Source organism: Oncorhynchus kisutch, linkage group LG8 (genome assembly GCF_002021735.2).
Source record: "Oncorhynchus kisutch isolate 150728-3 linkage group LG8, Okis_V2, whole genome shotgun sequence".
Classification (NCBI taxonomy): Eukaryota; Metazoa; Chordata; class Actinopteri; order Salmoniformes; family Salmonidae; genus Oncorhynchus; species Oncorhynchus kisutch.
Window position 1 is genome coordinate 27,810,774 of NC_034181.2, and position 22,743 is coordinate 27,833,516.

Genomic DNA, 22,743 nt, shown 5'->3' on the forward strand with positions numbered 1-22,743 from the left:
TGGAAACTCTATACATGTACAAGACCTTGAACACATACACACACAGACATGCACATACACATGTTAAAACGTATAAAGACTTCCTCACACACTGTTCTTGCATACACACTAAAGAGTGTTAGTGTTTAAAGTTGTTTTGATCAACGTCTGTCCCATGTGGAAAGTTAAGGCTGAGACACTGTCTTCTTGGAGTGAACACCAAACTGCACTTAGCTTTTTGCAAGCACTTAGCAGCTAGTTATCTAAGATATAGAAGGTGAACAACAACACTAGGATTGCGCAAGCAGACCTTCCTCAGTTACTCACAGTGATAGAGTTGTCCTGGTCAGCCATGGCCTCTCTCCTCTCTCTCCTTTCCTCTCATACTTTGCCTCTCCAACCCGTCCACTGTGAGAAAGGCGATATCACCCAAATCCCCTCCCTCCAGCCTGCTTCACGACAACAAACTGACCCCCTTAGTACTCCTCAATTACTCTTCCTGTTGTACCCACAAACACAGATACACACACCCACCTGTTACAACAGTTAAACTTACCGTGGTGGGGTACCCTCCTGACAGAAATAGAAACTCATACAGTGTGTGTGTGTGTGTGTGTGTGCGTACACAGATGTCTAGAAACCTACTTAGCCTCAAATAGATACTGCCCACACACAATGCATAGGGTGCTTCACATTCCACCAAAGACTGTGCACAGCTGGTCAGAGTGTAATTAGGTTGTCTTTTCCAGTTGATTGTGTGTGCAGTCACTGCCATGGTGACTCAGAGAAAATATTTTCTCCACAGTTCAAGCAAAGACAGCTGATGACACACACACACACGCACACACACACACACACACACACACACACACACACACACACACACACACACACACACACACACACACACACACACACACACACACACACACACACACACACGCACGCACGCACGCACGCACACACACACACGCACACGCACGCACGCATGCACACACACACACACACACACACACACACACACACACACCACACACACACACACACACACACACACACACACACACACACACACACACACACACACACACACACACACACACACACACACACACAGGCCAAGCAGGAGAGTATATGTGGATAACCAGTATGAGGTGGCATGGTAACACCATAGTGACCCCCACTGAGGCCTCCGTAGTTGGCTTACCACCACCCAATCTCTGACCACCCCTACTGCACCCCTTAGCCAGCCCCCACTAGCCCCTAGCCCACCCCAACCCTGGGCCTGCAGTTCCACCTGTCCTGGAGCTAGAGGGAGATCAAGACCTGACCAGCACTGCATTACAGAGAAGAGAAGTAGTGGGGACATGATGTACCTGTTAAGGGCAAGAGTAGGTGATGTGTTAAAAGATGCTTAATGTCCACGCACTCTCACACACACACACACACACACACACACACACACACACACACACACACACACACACACACACACACACACACACACACACACACACACACACACACACACACACACACACACACACTAGGCTCTGTTGAAATGCACTCCTACAAGGAGTGCATAGGTAAGCCAAAGTTCAGATCTCAGAGGGTCATTTTAGCACAGGGAGAGTGCAGAAATCTGACATGACCTATCCCTGCAGTGGACAGACTGGACAGAGCACTAACAGTAGCCTTACTTTTTCAGTTCAATAACTTGGAGAACCATGCAATGTCAATGACGATCTTTGGATAAAATTATGCACATTTGTCATGTTCAGTACAGTGTGTTTATGTTGGTGTGAGTTCAGTCTATACTAATGTGCGAGGTAAGTGTGTGGTGCAGTCAGATAAGGGTAGAAGGGGCACTTTGTAGGCCACACCCGAACTCTGCATGCCAGGCTGACGCAGAGTCACCCCACTCTCAGTGTAAACATGCACACTTTCACTGGCTCACTAGCCTGTCTATCCCTATCCCCTCTCTCTTACACACAAACCATAATATAAACACACATACGCAGAAGCCTGAAATCCTCTCATGCCTTGTAAATCCTCATGCTAATCTTAACTAACCCAGTGTGATGGAGATGGATGTGGGTCTAGGTCCTAGAAGCCCCAGAGAGAGGACAGTGCTGTTTGGCGGGGCTGGCTGGGGTTAGTGGAACCACATCATAAATCACCCTCTACTGTTACTGCACTGTATGGAAGGAGAGACAATAAGCTGCAGTGTGTCATCATTAGCATCACATCACACTGTAGCGCTATGGGGTATCCCATTGTCCTCAGAGTCTGTCCACTGTACCTCTGTCTCTTTCTCTTCAATCCTCACATTCTTCCCTTATCACATTTGACTAATTCTACCCTGCTTTACTTCCTTTTCCTTTGTTCATCCCTGTCTCATATAATCCTTGTTCAATCCCTCTCCTCTTTTCCCTCCTCCATTTTCCCTCTCCTCTCAATGCGCTCTCTCTCTCTCTCTCTCTCTCTCTCTCTCTCCCTCTCTCTCTCTCTCTCTCTCTCTCTCTCTCTCTCTCTCTCTCTCTCTCTCTCTCTCTCTCTCGCTCTCTCTCTCTCTCTCTCTCTTTCTCTCTCTCTCTCCCACTCTCTTTCCCCCCCCCGCTCTCGTGCTGGTGCTGCGGCAGACATGATGACATCACATTCTAGCTGGTGTACTGCAGCAGTGTGACACAGTCGGTGTGTGAGTCTGTGTTTGTCTGTAAGAGATTCAGTGTGTGTGTGCGCACACGTGTGTGTGTGTGGGTGCGTGTGTGTGTGTGTGCGTGCATGTATGTGAGTGTGTGTTTGTGTCTCATGAGTCCCATTCAGTAGTGTCAACAGTAAGGGATAACTGTCTCTCAGTGTCTAAGTAGGTGTGAAACAGAGACCAGGGGATAACCAAGGCACAAATGCCTCTGTGTGTGTTTGATGACATGCTTTAAACAGTGACGGTTCTACTTTAAGCCCTGGATGACAGGACCATGTGAGGTTGTGGCTGGGATAGGAAAGGAGGAACAGTGCATGGAGGCATGGAGCTGCCTGGTTTCAGGCTCTTGCTCTCCCAGGGAGTATCACAGGAGTGGGCCATTGATCTTAAGGTAACCCTCTCCTCTGGTCCCTATGGACCTGTGTGTGAGGCTGACCCAGGCAGCTAACCATTAACCTGCAATGAAACGGATGCAGATACCAGTGCTGAGTCTGCACTATGCATAGCCTGAAGTACACAGATCGCTGTCAACACTGTGATAGATGCATTCTTGAGAATGAATGCATGAATGTCTGTATGTAGCCTCGCTACTTTTATAGCCTCGCTACTGTACGTATATAGCCTGTCTTTTTTCTGTTGTTTTATTTCTTTACTTACCTATTTTTCACTTAATACCTTTTTTGCACTATTGGTTAGATCCTGTAAGTAAGCATTTCACTGTAAGGTCTACTACACCTGTTGTATATCCAGCGTACGTGACAAATAAACTTTGATTTGATTTTATGTTTATAACACACACAATCCCCTCTCCATACGCAAATGCACACTAAGACTTTGCAGAGGTGCAAAGGGGCACCAGGTGCTAATCATAAATATTTTAGATGACACCTCAGCTATTTGTGGACCCAGCAGAAAGGTGCCAATAAGGGGTGTTACGTGCAGTTTATGACGAGATAGTATCCTGCCCATATAGTACGGCTACAGCATGGTATCTAGGGCCACAACATAACTAAATGGGTGTGGAAATTCCTGCGGAGACGTCTTAAGCAGCTATTCCGTTTCCCTTTTCTGCTGACTTGCATTTGTTCAGGAAATTGATTTTCTTTGCATCTTTCACCTTTCTCCATCCCTCCATCTCTCAGTGTTTTAGCTAGCTAGCTGCAGAGTGAACGCGTTGTTTCCGGTCAGGGTGGTGGTGTTGTGGTGAGGAGGAGCCAGTCAGACAGAGACCCCCAGGGACTCTACTCTGGACACACTTACAGGAACCAGCCTGGTCAAGCAATTACAACCACTCACTCAACACAGTCTGTCTGTGTCTGTGTCTGTGTCTGTGTCTGTGTCTGTGTCTGTGTCTGTGTCTGTGTCTGTGTCTGTGTCTGTGTCTGTGTCTGTGTCTGTCTCTGTCTGTCTGTCTGTCTGTCTGTCTGTCTGTCTGTCTGTCTGTCTGTCTGTCTGTCTGTCTGTCTGTCTGTCTGTCTGTCTGTCTGTCTGTCTGTCTGTCTGTCTGTCTGTCTGTCTGTCTGTCTGTCTGTCTGTCTGTGTCTGTGTCTGTGTGTCTCTGTCTGTCTGTCTGCTTCAGCTATACACACTGATCACAAGCCTATATTTCCCTCTCCTTTTGACTGTTTACTTTCTCACGCTTTCTATCTTTCTTTCTATTTCCGTGTTCCTGTGTGTCTGTCTTTCTTTCTCTTTGACTCACCCCTCTATCTGGACCCCTCAGCAGTGGATGAGATTGTCATGGTTTTTGAGATCTTTTGTGGAAAGATGGAGGGAGGGGGAACCATAGAAGTAGAGAGGGGACTGTTTACAGAGCGTGAGAAAGAATGGTAGAAAGTGACGATAATCATGTAGCCTGTGTACTACTGCGTAGTTACGCTATCATTACTTTTGGTAACAAGGATGCAAGTATAGAGAATTAACTAGAGACTGCTAATAAGTCCCATGTTTACAATAGACTTTGTAATTAGGTTAACAACTAAATAGCTAAGTAGTCACTGTGGGGTTACACTTTAGAGTCTGAGCAGAAGAGAGTGGGTGATTGAGTGAGCTGTGTAGAGAACTCAGAGGGAGTCTGAGCTGTCATCTATGAAATATCAAACAGAAGCACAGCCAGCGGATCTACAGCTTTGATCCGACCATCACTGAGGGGGGAGTGAGAATTGCAACCTTATCAGATACAGTAATTGTAACAGTACAAAATGTTTAACCCATCCTCACAACTATCAATAATGCCCACACATAGGTGAATTTAACATTTCTTAATGGAACATTCCACTACTAAACAATATTTTGGTATTTGTTTCAGTTGTCCATTGTTGACATAGTCCCAAAATGTTTTGCTTGTCAGCAATCAAGTTTTCAAGATATGTAACATTCAAAATACAGAAATCTTCTCGTATGATGCATTTTGCATCCAGTAATGCAAAACGCAGCAACCTGGACCCGTACAAATTAGCTGGTCTTGACAATCTGGGCCCTCTACTTCTGAAACTATCCGCCGCCATTGTCGCAACCCCTATTACCAGCCTGTTCAACCTCTCTTTCATATCGCCTGGGATCCCCAAGGACTGGAAATCTGCCTCAGTCATCCCCCTCTTCAAAGGGGGAGACACCCTGGACCCAAACTGTTACAGACCTATATCCATCCTGCCCTGCCTATCTAAGGTCTTCGAAAGCCAAGTCAACAAACAGGTCACTGACCATCTCGAATCCCACCGTATTTTCTCCGCTGTGCAATCTGGTTCCTGAGCCGGTCACGGGTGCACCTCAGCCAGGCTCAAGGTACTAAACGATATCATAACCGCCATCGATAAAAGACAGTACTGTGTAGCCGTCTTCATCGACCTGGCCAAGGCTTTCAACTCTGTCAATCACCATATTCTTATCGGCAGACTCAGTAGCCTCGGTTTTTCTAATGACTGCCTTGCCTGGTTCACCAACTACTTTGCAGACAGAGTTCAGTGTGTCAAATCGGAGGGCATGTTGTCCGGTCCTCTGGCAGTCTCTATGGGGGTGCCACAGGGTTCAATTCTCGGGCTGACTCTTTTCTCTGTATATATCAATGATGTTGCTCTTGCTGCGGGCGATTCCCTGATCCACCTCTACGCAGACGACACCATTCTGTATACTCCTGGCCCTTCCTTGGACACTGTGCTATCTAACCTCCAAACGAGCTTCAATGCCATACAACACTCCTTCCGTGGCCTCCAACTGCTCTTAAATGCTAGTAAAACCAAATGCATGCTTTTCAACCATTCGCTGCCTGCACCAGCACGCCCCACCAGCATCACCACCCTGGATGGTTCCGACCTAGAATATGTGGACATCTATAAGTACCTAGGTGTCTGGCTAGACTGTAAACTCTCCTTCCAGACTCATATCAAACATCTCCAATCTAAAATCAAATCTAGAGTCGGCTTTCTATTCTGCAACAAAGCCTCCTTCACTCACGCCGCCAAACTTACCCTAGTAAAACTGACTCTCCTACCGATCCTCGACTTTGGCGATGTCATCTACAAAATAGCTTCCAATACTCTACTCAGCAAACTGGATGCTGTTTATCACAGTGCCATCCGTTTGGTTACTAAAGCACCTTATACCACCCACCACTGCGACCTGTATGCTCTAGTCGACTGGTCCTCGCTACATATTCGTCGCCAGACCCACTGGCTCCAGGTCATCTACAAGTCCATGCTAGGTAAAGCTCCGCCTTATCTCAGTTCACTGGTCACGATGGCAACACCCACCCGCAGCACGCGCTCCAGCAGGTGTATCTCACTGATCATCCCTAAAGCCAACACCTCATTTGAAGTTGGAGACTTTTATCTCCCTCACCAACTTTAAACATCTGCTATCTGAGCAGCTAACCAATCGCTGCAGCTGTACATAGTCCATCGGTAAATAGCCCACCCAATTTACCTACCTCATCCCCATACTGTTTTTATTTATTTACTTTTCTGCTCTTTTGCACACCAGTATCTCTACCTGTATATGACCATCTGATCATTTATCACTCCAGTGTTAATCTGCTAAATTGTAATTAGTCGCCTACCTCCTCATGCCTTTTGCACATAATGTATATAGACTCTTTTTTTCTTTTTTTTCTCCTGTGTTATTGACTTGTTTATTGTTTACTCCATGTGTAACTCTGTGTTGTTGTCTGTTCACACTGCTATGCTTTATCTTGGCCAGGTCGCAGTTGTAAATGAGAACTTGTTCTCAACTAGCCTACCTGGTTAAATAAAGGTGTTCTCAACTAGCCTACCTGGTTAAATAAAGGTGTTCTCAACTAGCCTACCTGGTTAAATAAAGGTGTTCTCAACTAGCCTACCTGGTTAAATAAAGGTGTTCTCAACTAGCCTACCTGGTTAAATAAAGGTGTTCTCAACTAGTCTACCTGGTTAAATAAAGGTGTTCTCAACTAGCCTACCTGGTTAAATAAAGGTGTTCTCAACTAGCCTACCTGGTTAAATAAAGGTGTTCTCAACTAGCCTACCTGGTTAAATAAAGGTGTTCTCAACTAGCCTACCTGGTTAAATAAAGGTGTTCTCAACTAGCCTACCTGGTTAAATAAAGGTGTTCTCAACTAGCCTACCTGGTTAAATAAAGGTGTTCTCAACAGGCCTACCTGGTTAAATAAAGGTGTTCTCAACTAGCCTACCTGGTTAAATAAAGGTGTTCTCAACTAGCCTACCTGGTTAAATAAAGGTGTTCTCAACTAGCCTACCTGGTTAAATAAAGGTGTTCTCAACAGGCCTACCTGGTTAAATAAAGGTGTTCTCAACTAGCCTACCTGGTTAAATAAAGGTGTTCTCAACTAGCCTACCTGGTTAAATAAAGGTGTTCTCAACAGGCCTACCTGGTTAAATAAAGGTGTTCTCAACAGGCCTACCTGGTTAAATAAAGGTGTTCTCAACAGGCCTACCTGGTTAAATAAAGGTGTTCTCAACTGGCCTACCTGGTTAAATAAAGGTGTTCTCAACTGGTCTACCTGGTTAAATAAAGGTGTTCTCAACTGGCCTACCTGGTTAAATAAAGGTGTTCTCAACTGGCCTACCTGGTTAAATAAAGGTGTTCTCAACTAGCCTACCTGGTTAAATAAAGGTGTTCTCAACTAGCCTACCTGGTTAAATAAAGGTGTTCTCAACTAGCCTACCTGGTTAAATAAAGGTGTTCTCAACTGGCCTACCTGGTTAAATAAAGGTGTTCTCAACTGGCCTACCTGGTTAAATAAAGGTGTTCTCAACAGGCCTACCTGGTTAAATAAAGGTGTTCTCAACTGGCCTACCTGGTTAAATAAAGGTGTTCTCAACTAGCCTACCTGGTTAAATAAAGGTGTTCTCAACAGGCCTACCTGGTTAAATAAAGGTGTTCTCAACTGGCCTACCTGGTTAAATAAAGGTGTTCTCAACTAGCCTACCTGGTTAAATAAAGGTGTTCTCAACTAGCCTACCTGGTTAAATAAAGGTGTTCTCAACTGGCCTACCTGGTTAAATAAAGGTGAAATAAATAAAATACATTTAAAAAATTATATTTTGCAAAATGCATCATAAGGGGATGATTTCTGTATTTTGAATGTTACATATCTTTAAGGTTGCATCATCTGGCCTTTCACGGCATGCTTAACCAGATGATGTCTGCTGCTGCTGAGCGTCTTTGCTGTAGCCAAAATCCCCCTCTAAACCTAAGTGCTGAATCAGCAGTCCTCTGTCTATACAGTATACAGACAAAATATCGTAGTTGTCTGCTGTGTGTCTTTTAATCTTCATACTACCTAAATTAGCAGGAGCTGCAGTGAAGTCGAGATAAAATGATGTAGCTAATGAGAGATAAGTGTACCGATCATCAGCTTATTTACCACCCACCCACAACAGACATTCCACAACATAACAGAACAGAGCACTAAACTAAGTCATAACAAGATTCAAAGAAGACTACAGAACAGGACACACAGCCATCACACACACGCACATCTCACACACAATCTCACAGACACACATGCACCGTTACTCCCTAAAATGTATCCCAAATGACTAGCTAGACTCTCTCCCCTAGGTCTGTAGTTGCTATGGGACACCAAGTCAAATGAATGTAATGGACAAAACATGAACAGCCAGAAGTTCTGTTTTGAGAGAGTTTAAAGTTTAAAAAAAAAGATTCAGTCAACATTCTGTCACTATTGTTCTATTCTATTGAAGGCAACTAAAATACGAATGAACTAAAAGATGAATCTGTTTAATATGAGACAAATGTCATCAGGAAGCATCAATATGGAATAGACAACTATGTTTACACTGTCTCAAATAGCCCTCTACTCATCATCTCCTTGTCCTCTATCCTTCACTCTCTTTCTCTCTGTGACAGACAGAGACATGGACAGATTCATTAATGAAGGGAAGATCACATAGAGAGAGGGAAGCGAGGAAGAGGTCTCCAAATAGTTCATGAAGAGAGAATCTTAGCTGCATGAAGATGAAGGAAAGTAAAGATGAGCTGATCTAAGTGAATTATACTGTAACTGAAGATTAATATATTAGAAGGGTTGGAGTTGCATCCGTTCATTGATTCAAAATAGAGAGATGATCAAAATAAAAGGATAGTTTAATAACTGTGCAGTAAAATGATTTAGGTGGACAGACAGGGGAAGTTGACAGTTGGGTTAGTTAGAAATCACCGGGAAAGGTAGTGGAAGTTCTAAGAAAGTGATCTAAGACCACAACATGGTTAAACTGTAGTATACAGAAACAAGACTGCTAAACAGAGCAAACAGATAAACCCACAAACAGACTGTCAGAGAGACAGTAGCATGATGAATACAGACTGTCAGAGAGACAGTAGCATGAGGAATAGAGTGAATGACAGAGTGAAGAGATTACAGTGATAAAGGAATAATAAGGAGACAGTTATGGAACACAATACAGTTTCTACTCACTCCACAGGTGATGAGCTTGGCCGGCATGCTTGCTGGCCCTCCACTCCCTCTCTCTGATTTTCTCTCTCTCTCTCTCTTCTTTCTCTCTCTCTCTTTCTCTCTCTTCTTTCTTTCTTTCTTTCTCTCTCTCTCTCTCTCTTCTTTCTCTCTCTCTTTCTCTCTCTTCTTTCTTTCTTTCCCTCTCTCTCTCTCTCTCTCTCTCTCTCTCTCTCTCTCTCTCTCTCTCTCTCTCTCTCTCTCTCTCTCTCTTCTTTCTCTCTCTCTTTCTCTCTCTTCTTTCTTTCTTTCTTTCCCTCTCGCTCTCTCTCTCTCTCTCTCTCTCTCTCTCTCTCTCTCTCTGTCTCTCTTACACACACACTCCACTGTTGTTTCCTTGCCCCCCGAGAGTGTTTGCTGGGACTGGGCACTGAGACCATGTCCTACCTAAACACACACACGCAGACACACACACTTGAGTGCACAGGGCCCGTCCAGTGTGGGAGGGGGTGTTTATCTCTAGAGGAATGCTGCCTGTATCTAAAGACACACATTGAACACACACTCCCCTCAATCTCACGCTGTGTCGCCTCGCCCACTACCTCTCCCTGTCTCTCTTTCACTCATTTGTCTATTTCCTTTTCTCTCTTTCTTCATCTTCTCTCCTCCATGACACTTTCCATTTACTGTCTTCCTCTCTCTCCACCAGCTCCCCCCCCCGTTCTCTCTCTTTACTTTTCACTTGTTTTGATGTCCCCCAGCTCTCTCTCTTTCACCTCGAGATTGATCCCTCGGGGTGAAAGAGAGAGTGTAGAGTGTGTGTTGATCCCTTCTTTTCTGCTATCCCTCCTTCGCTACATGTCTTCCCACATCTCTATGTCCCTCCTGCCTTTTTTGTGACAGCCAGACAATCTTTTTTTTTCTCAGCCTGCCATTTACAGACAGGCGTTGTGTTTTGGGTGGAGAATTCCTGTGCTCAGTGAGCGGGTCTGTTCCAGTCTGTGGAATGACTTACAGTGACAAAGCGCCCAGTGGGGAGGCCATTTACGTTGCCACTACCCCATGACAATGGACCAGACGCACGGGGCGGAGGGAGGCCAGCCTCTCAAAGGGCCCTGCCTTTTTTAATAAAGCGTCCGTCATTCCCTGCCTGAAAAGGCCTCCTTTTCTCCCCCTCTTCCTCCTCTCTGTCTCTCCTGGCTAAACGCTGGGAAAAGCACATCGCTGCCAAAACCACGCAGAGAGATAAATGCTTGTAGGAGAGGGGATGTGAGGAGAGGGGGATGTGAGGAGAGGGGGATGTGAGGAGAGGGGGATGTAGGGAGAGGGGGATGTGAGGAGAGGGGGATGTGAGGAGAGGGGGATGTGAGGAGAGGGGGATGTAGGGAGAGGGGGATGTGAGGAGAGGGGGATGTGAGGAGAGGGGATGTGGGGAGAGGGTGATGTGGGGAGAGGGGGATGTGAGGAGGGGGGGATGTGAGGAGATGGGGATGTGGGGAGAGGGGGATGTGAGGAGATGGGGATGTGGAGAGAGGGGGATATGAGGAGAGGGGGATGTGAGGAGAGGGGGATGTAGGGAGAGGGGGATGTGAGGAGAGGGGGATGTGGGGAGAGGGGGATGTGAGGAGAGGGGGATGTGGGAGAGGGGGATGTGGGGAGAGGGGGATGTGAGGAGAGGGGGATGTGGGGAGAGGGGGATGTGGGGAGAGGGGGATGTGAGGAGACGGGGATGTGAGGAGAGGGGGATGTGGGGAGAGGGGGATGTGAGGAGATGGGGATGTGGAGAGAGGGGGATATGAGGAGAGGGGGATGTGGGGAGAGGGGGATGTGAGGAGAGGGGGATGTGAGGAGAGGGGGATGTGGGGAGAGGGGGATGTGAGGAGAGGGGAACCAAAGCCCCTCCCGAGAGGGGGTTAGACACCACTCAGTAGCACTGGACCGTGACCTCGGTAAACATATCACGTGACTGGCTCAGCCCTGTGTTCGGGTGTGTTTGTGGGGGAGAGTCACCAGTGCCAACCACTGCAGAGCAGGGGACTGGAAACACTAATGTACATGAAGAGATGACAAATTAGCCCGTGGTCCTCAGCTATAGAGGAAAAACAAGCCCCTTTCATAATCCTAGTATTATCGAACAAAACTCTGCTCTATCATATCCCATGGCTCTGAGTCCACTGAGGAAGCTAAAGTTGAATGATAACATAGCAGGAATAACAGACTGATAAGAGCCCTTCAGATTCCAGACGTACATAATGATGGAACCAGTCTGGTATCTTTCAAGAGCCAATGATGTTTCCTGTTACAGAGACTTCTAAAACAGCACCATTCTGATACTGATTCTCATACTTTTACCAAGCAGTCTGTCTGACCTCCTATAGTCATACTTTACCAAGCAGTCTGTCTGGCCTCCTATAGTCATACTTTACCAAACAGTCTGTCTGGCCTCCTATAGTCATACTTTACCAAACAGTCTGTCTGGCCTCCTATAGTCATACTTTACCAAACAGTCTGTCTGGCCTCCTATAGTCATACTTTACCAAACAGTCTGTCTGGCCTCCTATAGTCATACTTTTACCAAACAGTCTGACTGGCCTCCTATAGTCATACTTTACCAAACAGTCTGTCTGGCCTCCTATAGTCATACTTTACCAAACAGTCTGTCTGGCCTCCTATAGTCATACTTTTACCAAACAGTCTGTCTTGTCTCCTATAGTCATACTTTTACCAAACAGTCTGTCTTGTCTCCTATAGTCATACTTTACCAAACAGTCTGTCTGGCCCACACATGAGCTCAAGACTAGGCCTAGACGGGTACATAGAGGGACAGAGAGAGGTACGACCCACTACTCAGAATGTGTATGGCCCAGGGTTATATATTGAGATATACTGTGCTCTCCTGTTTTGTGGTGTGGCTGATTTAGGTTGGGGACAGACGTGCCCTCTAGATTTCACATCTTGCCCCCCTCATGAGCAGGACAATTACTCTCTCTCCCTGCTCTTTAGGGCCACTGCCATCAGCATGTGGCGGGCGCTTTGTGGGGTTTTATTGCCTATTTCCTGATGCTTGCTGAAACACTGAGGAGACTTCAAAATGTGGGGGAGGAATCAACATCAACATGGACACTCCGTCAGTCACCCTCTTTTAACCTGTCATTCTGTCACACACTTTCGTTGACACACACACGCGCACGCATGCACGCACGCACGCACACACACTCACACACACACACACACACACACACACACACACACACACACACACACACACACACACACACACACACACACACACACACACACACACACACACAAACAGACTCTTTATTGCATGCACGAACACAGGTGTGCAGGCAGGCACGCACACACAGTATAGTGCATCTAGACTTGAGTGTCTGCCAAATGACTACGATGTAGCTAAAATCAACTAAACTGAAGGGCTGCTACAGTAGAAGACTAACTGACACCATCTGATCCAGATCAAAGCTTCCACAGAGATAATGCACAGATACTGGAGAGCACATCTCCCTGGCATGCGCCTGTGTAGCGATGATACTGTAATGTAGACCACAGCACTGGAGCTCCAGCCGTCTGGTGGCTGCGTGGGGAAGTGTATTATTGGCCTGCAGCCTCAGCACCGCTCCAGAGAGGGTTTAGAACGGGCGTGTTACACACACAAGTTGCAGGTCCCAGTCGGCTATTATTCACTTTTTACAGAACCAGCTCTTCATTTGTGAATATGGTGTTTATTTGAGTTGCAGTGGACATTTGTTTTGTAACTGTGTGCTTTATTGTTGCCTGTGCATGTTTTTGTTGGTTATGCTGTGCCTCTCTCTCCTCTGTGTGTTTCCCCTAATTGATTAATTTAGTCCCACCCCCTTGGCTGGTCTCCTTGGAGATGGGCGTTGCCCTGGACTGGCACACCTGTATTGATTCACTCTAACAAGCCACTGCACTGCTCAAAAGGAGAGCTCAGAGCCAAACCGATGCCTATACAATGCTCAGATGACGGCTGACACAATGCACACTATTTCCAGTGGTGTGTATTCATGCATGCCAAGAAAAAAACATTAATTTAATTTTCCTACATTTCACAAGAGGCTGAATGTACAGTGCCTTGCGAAAGTATTCGGCCCCCTTGAACTTTGCGACCTTTTGCCACATTTCAGGCTTTAAACATAAAGATATAAAACTGTATTTTTTTGTGAAGAATCAACAACAAGTGGGACACAATCATGAAGTGGAAGGACATTTATTGGATATTTCAAACTTTTTTAACAAATCAAAAACTGAAAAATTGGGCGTGCAAAATTATTCAGCCCCTTTACTTTCAGTGCAGCAAACTCTCTCCAGAAGTTCAGTGAGGATCTCTGAATGATCCAATGTTGACCTAAATGACTAATGATGATAAATACAATCCACCTGTGTGTAATCAAGTCTCCGTATAAATGCACCTGCACTGTGATAGTCTCAGAGGTCCATTAAAAGCGCAGAGAGCATCATGAAGAACAAGGAACACACCAGGCAGGTCCGAGATACTGTTGTGAAGAAGTTTAAAGCCGGATTTGGATACAAAAACATTTCCCAAGCTTTAAACATCCCAAGGAGCACTGTGCAAGCGATAATATTGAAATGGAAGGAGTATCAGACCACTGCAAATCTACCAAGACCTGGCCATCCCTCTAAACTTTCAGCTCATACAAGGAGAAGACTGATCAGCCAAGAGCCAAGAGGCCCATGATCACTCTGGATGAACTGCAGAGATCTACAGCTGAGGTGGGAGACTCTGTCCATAGGACAACAATCAGTCGTATATTGCACAAATCTGGCCTTTATGGAAGAGTGGCAAGAAGAAAGCCATTTCTTAAAGATATCCATAAAAAGTGTTGTTTAAAGTTTGCCACAAGCCACCTGGGAGACACCAAACATGTGGAAGAAGGTGCTCTGGTCAGATGAAACCAAAATCGAACTTTTTGGCAACAATGCAAAACGTTATGTTTGGCGTAAAAGCAACACAGCTCATCACCGTGAACACACCATCCCCACTGTCAAACATGGTGGTGGCAGCATCATGGTTTGGGCCTGCTTTTCTTAAGCAGGGACAGTGAAGATGGTTAAAATTGATGGGAAGATGGATGGAGCCAAATACAGGACCATTCTGGAAGAAAACCTGATGGAGTCTGCAAAAGACCTGAGACTGGGACGGAGATTTGTCTTCCAACAAGACAATGATCCAAAACATAAAGCAAAATCTACAATGGAATGGTTCGAAAATAAACATATCCAGGTGTTAGAATGGCCAAGTCAAAGTCCAGACCTGAATCCAATCGAGAATCTGTGGAAAGAACTGAAAACTGCTGTTCACAAATGCTCTCCATCCAACCTCACTGAGCTCGAGCCGTTTTGCAAGGAGGAATGGGAAAAAATTTCAGTCTCTCGATGTGCAAAACGGATAGAGACATACCCCAAGCGACTTACAGCTGTAATCGCAGCAAAAGGTGACGCTACAAAGTATTAACTTAAGGGGGCTGAATAATTTTGCACGCCCAATTTTTCAGTTTTTGATTTGTTAAAAAAGTTTGAAATATCCAATAAATGTCGTTCAACTTCATGATTGTGTCCCACTTGTTGTTGATTCTTCACAAAAAAATACAGTTTTATATCTTTATGTTTGAAGCCTGAAATGTGGCAAAAGGTCGCAAAGTTCAAGGGGGCCGAATACTTTCGCAAGGCACTGTATCTCACAGGAGAAAGCATCCGAGTGAGTGAAACAGCGCCCCTCTGTCCCTCTACATGTTGTCTCTACACATAGACTATCTATCTGATGCTGTCAAGTCCAAACGAGTATGACATTGTTGCTGCCCGTTGCATTAAAGACAAGGGAAGCCAGCAAGGGTCTGGCCTCCATGACAAAAGTATTTACAAGACTGGCCTTCCGAGTGGAACAGCGGTCTAAGTCATTGCATCGCAGTGCTTGTGGCGTCACTACAGACGCCACATCCCAGGCTGTGTCATAATCGGCCGTGACTGGGGCGGTGCACAATTGACCCAGCGTTGTCCGGGTTAGGGAACGGTGTTTCCTCCGACACATTGGTGTGGCTGGCTTCTGGGTTAAGCGGGCTGGTGTTAAGAAGCGCGGTTCAAATCCCATTGAGAGCTTACATCATTGACAGAAAGTAGCTAAAATTGTCCCTTTCCTAAATTAGCCATGGATGGACATATGGATTGGACTTGTGATTTTACTTAATTCTCCGTACTGGCCAATGATTATCACGACGATTCTGATCCAACCATTATTTCCTACATTGTTGTGCCCCTGGCCTGAGAGGATGGAAGTTCAATATGTAGCTAGATGTAGAAGACTGATGTTAACTAGCTAACGCCCATGAATGGAAGTTAGGCTAGCTAGCAAGCATTTTAGCCAGGTAGCCTAGAGCCCTATTAGGACGGGATACATTTTACTGCAGTAGCTCAGGTAATGTAATTATGTGCTCAAATCACAACATCTGTCATTTTGTTTCCGTCCGACTCTGCCATGTCAGTCATTTTTACTAGGTAGGAAGGTTATTATCCCAGCCCTAAAAGCCTAGCATTTTCCGACAAACTCCCAGGTCCTCTAATAATACATATCCCGTGCATATCGTTATCCCTGTGTTTTAAGGTGCTGCACCCAGTTTGGGTAAGAAGAACATGGGAACAAATTGATGCTTCAAACAAAGTGTTATGGACCTAGCTGTCTTGACACATCAACTTTCTTAGTGCCATACTTCTCTATTTAAAGAAGTGGACAATATTGAATTGATCAATTGCCAAATACGTCAGTTAATTAAATGGCTGCATAGGTTACACTTCATAGTTTTAGGATATTGATATGCATTAATATTTTGACTGGCCATTAGGCCAACATTAGGCTATCCTTAGGCTTCCGTCATAACGGTCCATTTTGAATGAAGAAAAAATATAATAATAATAATAATATTACAGGGGCAGTTTGGTAAAACGAATCACCTCCAAATCATCCGCTGGAAAAACAGACATGCTGGGGTAGTAATTATGTAAACGACATTCTATGATACTAGTCCTGTGCGAATAGGGCTTAAGACAACAAAAAATAAAAGCGTGTACTGTATGAAAGAGTGAAAGACCGGTTCGTCAACATGAAAGAAAGGAGGATGGCATTGGAGTTTCTCTTCAAGTAGGGTGAGTCAACATGTTTTTCTACTTGCACGAACGCATGCGCACACACATAAACCACATCCCTGGACAGCCACATCATACAATGCATTCGGGAAAGTACTCAGACCTCTTGACATTTTCCACATTTTGTTACGTTACAACCTTATTCTAAAATATATATTTTTAAATTCCCCCTCATCAATCTGAAATCTGCCCATAATATCATAGCAAAACCTTTTCTTTTTTTTTCTTTGCACATTTTTGAACCTTTGCTATGAGACTCGAAATTGAACTCCGGTGCATCCTGTTTCCATTGATCATCCTTGATGTATCTACAACTTGATTGTTGTCCACCTGTGGTAAATTCAATTGATTGGACATGATTTGGAAAGAGACACACCTGTCTATATAAGGTCCAACAGTTAACAGTGCAATTCAGAGCAAAAACCAAGCCATGAGGTCAAAGGAATTGACCGTAGAGCTCTGAGACAGGATTGTGTCGAGGCACAGATCTGGGGAAGGGTACCGAAAAATGTCTGCAGCATTGAAGGTCCCCAAGAACACAATGGCCTCCATCATTCTTAAATGGAAGAAGTTTGGAACCACCAAGACTCTTCCTAGAGCTGGCCGCCCAGCCAAACTGAGCAACCGGGGAGAAGGGCCTTGGTCAGGGAGGTGACCAAGAACCTGATGGTCACTCTGACAGAGCTCCAGAGTTCCTCTGTGGAGATGGGAGAACCTTCCAGAAGGACAACCATCTCTGCAGCGCGCCACCATTCAGGCCTTTCTGGTTGTGGCCAGACGGAAGCCATTCCTCAGTAAAAGGCACATGACAGCCAGCTTGTAGTTTGTCTAAAGGCATCTAAAGACTCTCAGACCATGAGTAACAAGATTCTCTGGTCTGATGAAACCAACACTTTGGACTGAATGCCAAACGTCACGTCTGGAGGAAACCTGGCACCATCCCTACGGTGTAGCATGGTAGGGGCAGCATAATGCTGTGGGGATGTCTTTCAGCGACAGGGACTGGGAGCCTAGTCAGGATTGAGGGAAAGATGAACAGAGCACAGAGATACAGAGATCCTTGATGAAAACCTGCTCCACAGCACTCAGGACCTCAGACTGGAGCGAAGATTCACCTTCCAACAGGACAACGACCCGAAGCACACAGCCTAGACAACGCAGGAGTGGCTTCAGGACACGTCTCTGAATGTCCTTGAGTGGCTCAGTCAAAGCCCGGACTGGAACTCAATCGAACATCTCTGGAGAGACCTGAAAATAACTGTGCAGCGACGCTCCCCATCCAACCTGACAGAGCTTGAAAGGATCTGCAGAGAAGAATGGGAGAAACTCCCCAAATACAGGTGTGCCAAGCTTGGAGCATCATACCCATGAAGAAAAAAGGTGCTTCAACAAAGTACTGAGTAAAGAGTCTGAATCCTTATGTAAATGTGATATTTCAGTTTTATTAAAAAAAAATGTAAATCTGTTTTTGCTTTGTCATTACGGGGTATTGTGTGTAGATTGATGAAAAAAAAAAGATTGAATCAATTTTAGAATAAGGCCGTAACGTAACAAAATGTGGAAAAAGTAAAAAAAGTCCAAATGTGGAAAACGTACGTTGATTGGACTAAATTGTTTTTGGCATCTTTTACATAGTTGTCACTGTATTAGACGAAGCAGTGGTGATTTGATGATGATGAAATGGTGCTGGAATAATGGAGGCGGCTCCTGTTTTCTCTCTGACTCTAAATCACTAGTTTAGTGGTCCGAAAATGTTGGAAACATGAACATGCTTGACTATGCTGTACTGTAGGTCATGTAACTGTCTGTTACTGTACATGCAATATGCTTTGGGGACTTCCCTGGACAGAGATTGCTATCTTGTTTTGTGATTTAACCTCTACAGGATCGGTGGGTCCGCCGCGGGATGGTTGAGCTAAAGTAGGCTAATGCGATTAGCATGCGGTTGTAAGTAACAAGACAATTTCCCAGGACGTAGACTTATCTGATGTTGGCAGAAAGCTTACATTATTGTTAATCTAACTGCACTATACATACTGTAAGCTACTGTGCCCCAATCACACCAACCGGGTGAGAGATTTGCCTGTAGAGAGGTAAAGACAAAAATGGACCCGTGTAACACTGTGACCATAGCATTTCAGAGCAATGGCAGCACCTTCAGACCAAGACTAGCGAGCCATTAGTATTTTTGAGGGGGGAGATGGAGAGAAATATAATGGAGGGGGGAGAGCGTTTGTGTGAGAGGGGCATCAGAGAGCTGGCTAAAGCACAGAATGAGTCATGGCCATTGAGCTCTCCTCCCCCTCTGTCTCTCCTGGCTGTGTGGTGCTGTGCGGAGGGGGAGCGTGAAACGTATGGAATGAGTGTGTTAGTGTGTATGAATACTGTGTGTATAGAGTGTACAAAACATTAAGAACACCTTCCTAATATTGAGTTGCACCCTCTTTTGCCCTGAGAAGAGCCTCAATTCGTCGGGGTATGGAAAGTGTTCCACAGGGATTCTGGCCCATGTTGACTCCAATGCTTCCCACGGTTTTCTCAAGTTGGCTGGATGTCCTTTGATACACACGGGAAACTGTTGAGTGTGAAACCCAGCAGCGTTGCAGTTCTTGACACAGTCGAAGCGTTGGGCCTGACACCTACTATACCTCGTTCAAAGGCACTTATATTTTGTCTTGCCCATTCACCCTCTGAATGGCACACAATCCATCTTTCAATTGTCTCAATGCTTAAAAATCCTTCTTTAATCTGTCTCCTCCCTTTAAATCCACTTCAGTGTCGATGAAGAGGTGACATCAAAAAGGGATAAAGCATTCACTTGGTCGTCTGTCATGGAGAGAGCATTATTTGTACACTCAGTGTATATGTGTGAGAGAAAGCAGGGAAAACGAGATGATATTGAAAGGGGAGAGATTGTGCTGCACTGCCATCAGGGATGCCAATCTATGCTGGCCATGTCCTGTTATAATAATGTTCTGTCACTTCAATCTGCTCCAGTCTGGTAATAAAACACACAGGCTGGCTAACTTGCACTGCACCAACTGGGCCGGGCCAGCTAACACACAGCCCCATTACAGTACATTATAGTGGCCTGTGCTGGGTACTATTATTGCATGGCAGCCTCATGGAGTGGTTAGTCACTCCCTGTGTCTCTGTTCTGCAAGGGTATGAGCTGCAGAGCTGTCTGAACGAGCCTCTCTGCAGAATAAGTGAGTCTGAGAGACATGGTGATGCATTCAGGGGAGAGTCCGGTCCAAGCAGCCCGCCTGGCCATAATTCACTCAACCTGTTTATTAAGTGACTGACTCCATTCAAACCTAAGGCACTCCTTTGACACTGTCAGAAACGGGCTCCGCCATTCTGAGGCTTCAGGACAGCTAGCCTGGCATGTCCAGATGTACAGGACTTGAGAGGGGTACAGGCCTCCATTGCTAACTGGCTTTATGTGTGTGTGTGTGTGTGTGTGAGTGAGTGAGTGAGTGAGTGAGTGAGTGAGTGAGTGAGTGAGTGAGTGAGTGAGTGAGTGAGTGAGTGAGTGTGTGAGAATCTATTTTTCCAACCTAATTGAGGAGAATAACAACAATCCAAAATGCCAGGACCTAGGATCAATGGAGACACACATTTTTTAATCCTGTGTCTCGACACATTCATGAAAATAGTCATGGCCTCTAAACTGTCAAGCTGCATTTACTGGACCCTATTCCAACTAAACTGCTGAAAGAGCTACTTCCTGTGCTTGGCCCTCCTATGTTGAACATAATAAACGGCTCTCTATCCACCGGATGTGTACCAAACTCACTAAAAGTGGCAGTAATAAAGCCTCTCTTGAAAAAGCCAAACCTTGACCTGGAAAATTCAAAAAAAAAAAGAAAAAGCTGTTGCGCAGCAACTCACTACCTTCCTGAAGACAAATGATGTATACAAAATGCTTCAGTTTCGTTTGAGACCCCATCATAGCACTGAGACTGCACTCGTGAAGGTGGTAAATTACCTTTTAATGGCGTCAGACCAAGGCTCTGCATCTGTCCTCGTGCGCCTAGACCTTAGTGCTGCTTTTGACACCACTAATCACCACATTCTTTTGGAGAGATTAGAAACCCTAATTAGTCTACATGGACAAGTTCTTGCCTGGTATAGATCTTATCTGTCGGAAAGATATCAGTTCGTCTCTGTGGATGGTTTGTCCTCCGACAAATCAATTGTAAGTTTCTGCTTTCCTCAAGGTTCTATTTTAGGACTACTATTGTTTTCACTATATATTCTACCTCTTGGTGGTGTCTTTCGGAAACACAATGTCAACTTTCATTGCTATGTGGACGACACACAGCTGTACGTTTCGATGAAACATGGTGAAGCCCCAAAATTGCCTCCCCCTAAAAGCCTGTGTTTCAGACATAAGGAAGTGTATGGAGGAAAATGTTTTACTTTTAAACTCGGACAAAATAGATGCTAGTTCTAGATCCCAAGAAATAAAGAGATATGCTGTTGGATCTGACAAATAATCTTGATGGTTGACGAACATATGAAGAATATTTCAAGGACAGCTTTTTCTATCTTCGTACCATTGCAAAAATCAAACTTTTTGTCCAAAAATAATGCAGACAAATTCATCCATGCTTTTGTCACTTCTAGGTTAGACTACTACAATGCTCTACTTTCTGGCTACCCGGATAAAGCACTAAATAAACTTCAGTTAGGTGCTAAAGACGGCTGCTAGAATCTTAATTAGAACCAAAAAATCTTATCATATTACTCCAGTGCTAGCCTCCCTACACTGGCTTCCTGTTAAGGCTAGGGCTGATTTCAAGGTTTTACTGCTAACCTACAAAGCATTACATAGGCTTCCTCCTACCCATCTTTCCGATTTGGTCCTGCCGTACATACCAACACGCACACTACGGTCACAAGATGAAGGCCTCCTTATTGTCCCTAGAATTTCTAAGCAAACAGCTGGTGGCTGGACTTTCTCCTATAGAGCTCCATTTCTATGGAATGATCTGCCTATCCATGTGAGACGCAGACTCGGTCTCAACCTTTAAGTCTTTACTGAAGACTCATCTCTTCAGTAGGTCCTATGATTGAGTGTAGTCTGGCCCAGGGGTGCGACGGTGAACTGCAAGGCACTGGAGCGACGAACTGCCCTTGCTGTCTCTTCTAGCCGGCTCCCCTCTCGCCACTGGGACTCTCTGCCTCTGATGCTATTATGGGGGCTGAGTCACTGGCTTACTAGTGCTCTTTGTTGCCGTCCCTATGAGGGATGCGTCACTTGAGTGGGTTGAGTCACAGACATGATCTTCCTGTCTGGTTTTGCGCCCCCCTCGGACTTGTGCGGTAGAGGAGATCTTCCTGGGCTATACTCAGTCCTGTCTCTGTGTAGTGAGTTGGTGGTCTGTTGATATCCCTCTAGTGGTCTGGGGTCTGTTCTTTGGCAAAGTTGATGGGGTTATATCCTGCCTGGTTGGCCCTGTCTGGGACTATCATCGGACGGGGCCACAGTGTCCCCCGACCCACCTGTGTCTCAGTCTCCAGTATCTATGCTACAATGGTCTATGTGCTGGGGGGCTAGGGTCAGTCTGTTATATCTAGTGTAATTATCTGTTGTTCTGTGTGAATTGTATGCTCTCTCTAATTCTCTCCCCCCCCCCCCCTTACCCTTCAGGACTAGCTGGCCTGATGACTCCTGGCTGTTCCCAGTCCACCTGGTTGTGCTGCTCCTCCAGTTTCAACTGTTCTGCCTGCAGCTAGAGAACCTTTTCCTGTTCACCGGACGTACTACCTTGTCCCGGACCTACTGTTTTTGACTATCTCTCTACCGCCCCTTTGTCTCGACCTCTGAATGCTTGGCTACGAAAAGCCATCTGACATTTACTCCTGACGTACTGATCTGTTATACTCTCTACAACCACTGTGATTATTATTTGACCCTGCTGGTCATCTATGAAGTTTGAATATC

The 22,743-nt window shown here is 45.4% G+C and overlaps 1 protein-coding gene across 13 annotated transcripts in view; it reads right to left on the reverse strand.

Moving 5' to 3' along the window:
* LOC109895941 (ankyrin-1) overlaps nucleotides 1-22,743 on the reverse strand; it is a 187,281-nt gene that overhangs the window by 64,888 nt on the left and 99,650 nt on the right. The window contains exon 1 of one of the 13 annotated variants that reach the window (XM_031830005.1): nucleotides 9,618-9,754. The exons of the other annotated variants lie outside the window; for them this stretch is intronic. Within the exon in view, the coding sequence (XP_031685865.1) occupies nucleotides 9,618-9,644 (27 nt within the window). The 5' untranslated portion in view covers nucleotides 9,645-9,754. Of the gene's footprint in view, nucleotides 1-9,617; nucleotides 9,755-22,743 lie in introns of those variants that run through there. 13 annotated transcript variants of the gene reach the window in all.